The sequence below is a fragment of the Octodon degus genome, unplaced genomic scaffold (genome assembly GCF_000260255.1).
Source record: "Octodon degus isolate 3935 unplaced genomic scaffold, OctDeg1.0 scaffold00469, whole genome shotgun sequence".
Taxonomy (NCBI): Eukaryota; Metazoa; Chordata; class Mammalia; order Rodentia; family Octodontidae; genus Octodon; species Octodon degus.
In genome coordinates this window covers 13,626-20,883 of record NW_004525045.1, presented here as the reverse complement: position 1 = coordinate 20,883, position 7,258 = coordinate 13,626, and the positions used below count along the sequence as shown (strand labels likewise).

The 7,258-nt window shown below is 38.3% G+C and overlaps 1 protein-coding gene across 1 annotated transcript; it reads right to left on the bottom strand.

Annotated features, from left to right (window-relative positions):
* Positions 1-647: 647 nt before the first annotated feature.
* Positions 648-1,424, bottom strand: LOC101592554 (mas-related G-protein coupled receptor member X1-like). The gene has a single exon (XM_012513342.2). It carries the CDS (start codon positions 1,422-1,424, stop codon positions 648-650), a length of 777 nt encoding a protein of 258 aa, XP_012368796.2.
* Positions 1,425-7,258: the final 5,834 nt, after the last annotated feature.

Below are 7,258 nucleotides of genomic sequence, written 5' to 3'. Positions count from 1 at the left end.
CTGAAAAGCCATCTGCTGGCTCTTGTGAATGAGATAGATACCATGGAAGAGACAATATCCATAAACACATTAGTACTCTGTGTCAACTTTCCACATGTAAAAGAAAAAGAGACTGATTCAAGATAGCTTGGATAACTGTACTGTGGATACCTACTGCTCTATTGAAAATAGCCATTAATGCTTTTTTCTCATTTTAAATTTCTTATACCTGTTATAAACTGATTTGCATGCTTATATCTGGTAATCTAAGCAACTAAATTCAGGACAACATTATGCAATATAATAACCATTGTTGAATTCTTATAATTTTGTAGAGTGTAATTCTATATCATTGCTAAAGTTTTAAAACTATTTTTTATTCTAAAGAACAGAAGCTTAAGAAAAAATTCACAGGATATTTGAGAAATTCATTAATCATATCAAAAGTATTGTATTTGTACATTCTCTAAAAGATAAAATAAAAGTTAAAATGTATTTGAAAACATCAAAAATTACCCAAGCATTTTCAAGGCATGAGTCTAACAGAATAGGCATTGACTCTAAAAACCAAATACATCTAGTAAAATGTGGAGGCTCTTCATCCCTAAGACACTCCACTTTCCAACTTTCCACTGTTCCTGTATATATCTGTCTCCACCTTCATTCTCTTAAGAGGAATCCTGAAGAGCCCTCTGAAGAACCACTTTGAGAGTCTGATGTTTCTGCCTAAAGGATCCAATTAAGAAGTAGATAATGGGGTTGGCACAGCTGTTAATACAGGACAGGAGAATTGTGACAGAATGAGGACGACAAAGGAAGCTATAAAGGGGGACTGGGAGCCAGAATAATAGAAACCAGGAAATGCCAAAGGGCAGGCCACAGAAAAGGAAGACTAGGACTGTGAAAAGAATGGTCACGTACAGCCTGGTTAGTGGAAGCCGTTGGGAACCACAGAAGATTCTTATTGCCATGGATAGGCTGCACACAAATAGAGTTAGAAATAGAAAAGTCATCCATGCAATTATGATAAAATCAATATTTTTCCAGGTAATAGTAGCAGAAATCTCATATAGAAAACCAGAGTAGTACCATTCTAGGATGCTAAGAACCAGAGATAGGGTCCAAAGTAGAGTACACACAACAACTGACATACATCTTGGACGGCAGCAGTGGTACCAGGTAGGTGATAGGATACAGAGGCAACGCTCTATGCTAATAGCACTGAGGATGCTCAATCCTGTGATGTATGGAGTAGTTGCAATGTTGACAAAGGTATCAGGATGAGATATATAAAAGCAATCCAAGCACAGGAAAATCAGGGAGTTAATAAAATGGCAGCAAAGGAAAAGGAAGTCAGATGAAGCCAGGTTGAGGATGTAGACTGAGATGGCATTCCTGCGCATACAGCATCCCAGGAGACTGATGACCACTCCATTTCCTGCCATCCCCACCAGGGCAATGATGACAATCAGAATATCTGGGATCAAAGTCTTAACACAAGTCAGATTTAAGGACTGGTTACTTCCATTCACTGTTGTGGTTTCCATCTCCTCTGGTGTCATGGTTGGGTCCATGCTGACAAACCCCTCACTGGTGTACCTGAGAATACAAAAATTTTGAGAACATACTCCATGGTATCTTATTTTCAGGACTACTTTGTCATATGAGAAATATTGTTCCTATTAAAAAAAGTCAGGTTGCAATGATTCAGTAATCTATCCAGAGCTTTGTGGTCCTGGATTAACTAGTACTAGATATGAACATGGTCTTTATTGACTCTGCATAATGATCTTTCTCTTCCAAATATAAATTTTCTAAAGCATACAGGACCAGTCTGATAAACACTTTCACTCAGTAGGCTGGAGCTTTGGACTCAACACTATTCTGCCCTGGATCAGAATTTTTTTCTCAATTTCAGAAATACATAAGGACATGGAAATAATCATGACATCACCCTAAGAATGTTTCCTTTGTGGAGAATAACAGAACAGCTTTCTGTGGAGCTGTTAGGTAAATATAATCTCACATAGAAGATTTTGAGGATGGTTGGGCCTGCAGAGCTAGAGATCACAATGAATGTCAGCCTTGAGAATGAGGGTGTATTTATATTCCCAGGGGTCAACGCTATAGTACATTGTGTACTAAATAGTTTTTCAGGAAAGGAAAAGCATGAAAACCCTTACAATCATGGATGATTCAGTTTAAATGGGAAACAAATGAAATAATGTAAAACATATCATGTTAATAAAATTTCATTTATCATAATTATTCTTGTGGACATATCTGTGCTTACAAGAAATATCCAAAGTTGACCACTAAAGTCTTTTCAAAGTAAGGATTAAGTATGAACTTAGGAATTAGAATCATCTCCACTTACAGAGGATGGATTAGATTTGTGTTGCAGCCAAATTGTTCCATAGTTTAGAAGAGAAAGTAGTAAAATAGAGTGGTGTCTAGTGGTATAGAGTAGTGAGTTAGACTGGCATCTGAATGTCTGACAAAGAGATATTGGAAACATGGCAATGTCATGAGGCACTATCAAAGGGGTCACTGTAGAGTATACAACATAATCTTACTCCACTTAATCCTGTACATAGTCTCAGAAGATGTCCTTAGTGTACTTCCTTTCATCATGAGTGATTATGTGAAAAAGGAGTCACAAAGAGAAAGCAGAAACAGGCAGGGTTTGTAATAGGAAGGGAGATGTTTATGAAGATATTAAGTACAAAAAGAGGACCAGCTTGCAGTTCCATGAGTAATAGTAGCTGAGAGCTCATTAGGCATTCTCCTGTAATCATCTCAAGACCCTACAAGTGAGAAATTAGTATTTTTCCTTTTTTAAATGTATTTCATATAGGTTCTCACTATGCCGCTTGGAAGCATCTAGTAATGATCATCTTGTTTTCAGCCTCCCCAGCACTGAGACTATAAGCATGTGCCACCATGCCCGGTCTGCATGGCCCACACAGTGTGACTAGGGTCAGAGCCAGCACAGCCTGTGGTGCTAGGGATCAAATCCCAGTTCCTGCGTTTGCCAAAGCAAGAGTTTAGTCCACTGGGCTATCTCACCAGCCCATTTATTTTGCTATTTTGAAGAGAATGGAACTAGGAAAAAAAAGGAGTGGGGAGGACCAACTTGTTCTTGGTTTCATAGTGTGGATTTTCACACAGTATATCTGCCTTAGGGGCTACACTTTGATGAAGCCCTTGGACCCTCCACTGCCATGTGTCAGTTATAAGCAGATGAAACAAGAGCACAGAAGTAATGCAAGGCAAGCCAAGTGCAACAATAAAGTTTTAAATGATTAAATCAAACATAAGTAAATTCTATAAACAAAGAGAAAAAGAAACTAAAGAAACAGCACAATAAGCAATAGGGTAGAATTAAATTATCAATATATTGTAGAATTCAAGGACGGTCACTTGTCTCAAAAGGTAATTGTGGCTCTAAAATTCTAAATAAGAGCTGAATCAGACACACACAAGTGGAAAGAGAATGTATCCTTTGATCTGAAGAGAAGCATCCCGGTGGAATGCATCCCCCATGAACTCCCTTAGAAAGACAAGCTCCAAAAATTCCGGCTGTTTTTAAGTAGAAATAGGAAGAAAGAGAAGTTCCATCACTCCCATTGAGATATCTATTAAGTTGAACATCTGTTTCTAGGGCTTGATGTCTACCTCATCACACTTGAAGCTCCACAAAGTGATTATTCCTGTTTTCCTCATTTTTTTTCATTTTTATTCCTTGAGATTTAGCATGTACTCCTTAAGGGTTGTCTGGTGTAGTGCATTCACTTAGCACAGGAAGAAACTGAGTGTTGCACTTTGTGTCTACTTGTCCCCAAGAACCTCATTCAGTCATAGAGCAGACTTCTAGAGGCTGTGATTTATTCATGATGTAATGCTGGGATTATGGATGTGGGTGCTGCACCTATCCTGGGCTGGATACACTGACTTCAATATACAGAAGGAAAGAAAGCTTGCTCTCAGACACTGCTCCTGCCTCTGCTCATCTCTCTAGCTCTTCCTCTTTTGCTGTTCTGCTGTTTTCTGCCACCATGAAATACTTCCCTCTGACCTGTGCCACTCTGCTTTGGTGCCACCTGATTATGGATTGAAACCTCCATAAATGGTGAGCTGAATAAACTTTTCCATCCTTAATTCTGGGTGTCAGGTAATTGTTCCCAGCATAAAAAAGTAATTGAGACACTGAGGTTTAAATAGATAAATGAATTTTCCTGAAAACATATCATAAGTGTACACATTATGCCAGCCCCTGGAGCCCTGTGAAAGACTTTTCAACTGTTCTGTACCAGGCAAATTTTAGTTTATGAGAATCTCCCAGAACACTTTATCTGAATCAAACTCTGAGATGAATTTAGCAGCCAGAGAGACTTTTAGTATCCTCCAGTCTCTATTCTTCTAACATATAATATAGTGATTTCCTGAATTTTAAATCAAATAAAAATGGTGACATTTCTCAGTCATCCTTGATTCTGGTTTTGACCAAGTCAGAAGAGGATAAGGGTGATGTAACTAACTTCTGAGTCACTGTGTTAATCAACAAGGAAATAGCCTCTGCTTTTTCTCTTCTTCCTCAAGGCTGAAAAGCTGATGCCCATGGCAGTATGTGGACCACAAGAGTGATGGTGCTTCTCTTGGGTTTTGAGAGCAAAAAATATAAGAAGCTTTTTAATCTGCTGCTTTGGAACATCCAGGAAAGTCTAAAATATTTCCAAATTAAGTTATTACTTTATTTGTGTAGAGTGACATGTTTGCTTTATCCAATGTAAAACACTTACCTTCTTCAACTTACATTCATTGTCAAAACAGTTCTGGTCAATGAAGTGAATGCTCAGCAAAAGTGAGAGTAAAGAAAGAATTCTCAAATAGGGATACAAGCTCAAATGGAGATGAAATGAAGAATGATTCACTGATATTTACTGATATTTTAAAAAATGCAAAGGAGTGGAAAGCTATAAGAAAAATGAAAAATGTGTCCCATTGCCATGAAGATTCTCATTGTGTCCTTCTGTACCCTGTTTGGCACCCTAAGAGTCTGCCTCCCATGACCTTCCTCAGTGAGATCTTTTTGCTACTATTTGTGGTTGAGTTGAGTCACTGGGAGACACTAATAGGAGTATGGTGTGCAAGAAGAAAGAGATGTTATTTTCATCTCATTGTCTTCTTGTGGCCCTTGTTTTGCCAATGGTAGTGTTTCTCCTCACTTCATTATCTTTTGCTGCTGCTACAACTTCATATATAACTACACTCTTTTGGGAGAATGAGTTTTTCTTTATCCATTTAAATTTAGAGCTGTAAACAACAAAATTTCTATTCATTAAAAGTGCACAATTGATTGGTTATTTTTTCTCATTTTTGTCAACAGTCATGTAAAACAATACTCATCCATTATTGTTTGAATCAAACATTTCTTCCTGTACTTCTCAAAAATGCAAAGTAGAATAACTTTGATGAGATAGTAAGGCAATAAAAATTGGGTATCTAACAGTTTAGTTTTGGGCAACAGTGCTGTCATATTACCTTGCATTTTACATGAGCATAAGAGATAGCAATGTTCCATAACAAGGATTTGAATAGTTAAGATAAAGGGAAGACTATGGTTGGATGGCCCAAAAAGGACAAAGAAAGTCCATTTGACCCCATTTCAAACTCCTACAGTTGGGTCTGCATGCCTTCAGTTTGTGGAAAGAAGCTTCTGTCTGCTGCTTTTCACTGCAGGAAGGACCATGTCCTCCCGTGTGTAAAACCACAAGGTGAAAACACCAGTGTGTGGACTCACAGTTAATACTTAAGCTGGAACCCTAACTGTCTTGTATTCACTCTTACCTTTCTGCCATTCCTCTGTCAAGTGTGGTAGAGAGCACCATTTGTAGAAGAAGAGCCTTTCTCAGGTTGAGTGGCTGCACAATATACTTGCTCCCAGTCATGAGATGATTTCAGGAGCCAGAGTAAAAGCTGGAGAGCACGAAATATATGTCAAGATTTTACACATTCCCTGAGACTTCCTGTACAGGAGCTAACAATAAATCACACATTAAAGCCATCTAAGATGAGACCTCCCTTATTGTCACTCATCCATCATCCTCTGCCATTGTACCATGTCCTCCTAGGAATCACTGTTCTGTTCATTAATTGCCAACTGAAATCCTATGTAGCACCATCAAGCAATTTGGGCCCGCACAGGAGCTTCACAACTAAAGAGGATATCACACATGACATTGAGTCAATCAAGGTTCATCCTGGGCTTGGCTCTTACCTTTTTTTTTTTTTTTTTCTTTATCATAGCAGTAAGACAATCATATGTAAGCTTTCACTTTAAATGACAAAGAAAGAAATGTATGCAAGGTCAAAACTTCTCTGAATAACTTTCTCTGGTAGCCATTGCTTGTTGCCTTTGCCATTTTAATTTTTCTATTACTGCTAGTGTGATATATTCATATTTTCATTTCAATTTATTGATATGAACCAGTGACTCTATTGACCTACTTATAAAGTATTAAGTTTTTAGCGCCCATAACATTTCCTTATTTTTCATCCATATATCTCATGAAATTTGCTATTTATTTGACTTAGCTGAGATATTCAATGTTAACAATAGGTGGTACCTCTTAAAACTTCTCTTCTTATACCTGTGGTGATTTCTGGCTATGTGTCTTTCTGTTTTACTTTAGCAGGATAGGGTTTTCACACTGAGCTACATCACTAGCCACCTACATATTTCACATCAAGACTGGGTCTCCCTAAGATCCTCAGGCTCACATAGTTGCCCATGCTGGGTGCAAACTTTCTATCCTCTCAGCTCAGACTTTTAAAGTGCCGGGATCACAGGGATGTGCCAATGCATCCAGCTGTTGTTTTAATGTAATTTAGTTAAAAACTGAGAGGCTGGGGAGATAATTTGGTGACTAACGCACCTGCCTGGGCAAGCACAAGGACCTGGGTTTGAACCCCAGTACTGCATGCTGTGCTGGCCCCAAGCCCCGGGTTTGGTGGTGCATACCTGTAATCCCAGCGCTGGTGAGGCTGACACAGGAGGTTCGCTATGAGTCTGAGCTGTGTAACAGACCCTGTACCAAATAAATAAATAAATAAATTTTTAAAAAATTATGAAAAAGCTGAATCAGACATGAACTTTAGAATGATAGGAGTGTTTATGTTTGCTTGTTTTTATTTATTTTTATCTATTTATTTTTGTAGTACTGGGGATTGCACTCAGGACCCTGCTCTTGTCAGGCAAGCACTTATTCTACTGAGC

Coding starts and splice junctions, on each gene's coding strand:
- LOC101592554 (XM_012513342.2), bottom strand. CDS start 1,424: ATGGCAGGAAATGGAGTGGTCATCAGTCTCCTGGGATGCTGTATGCGC.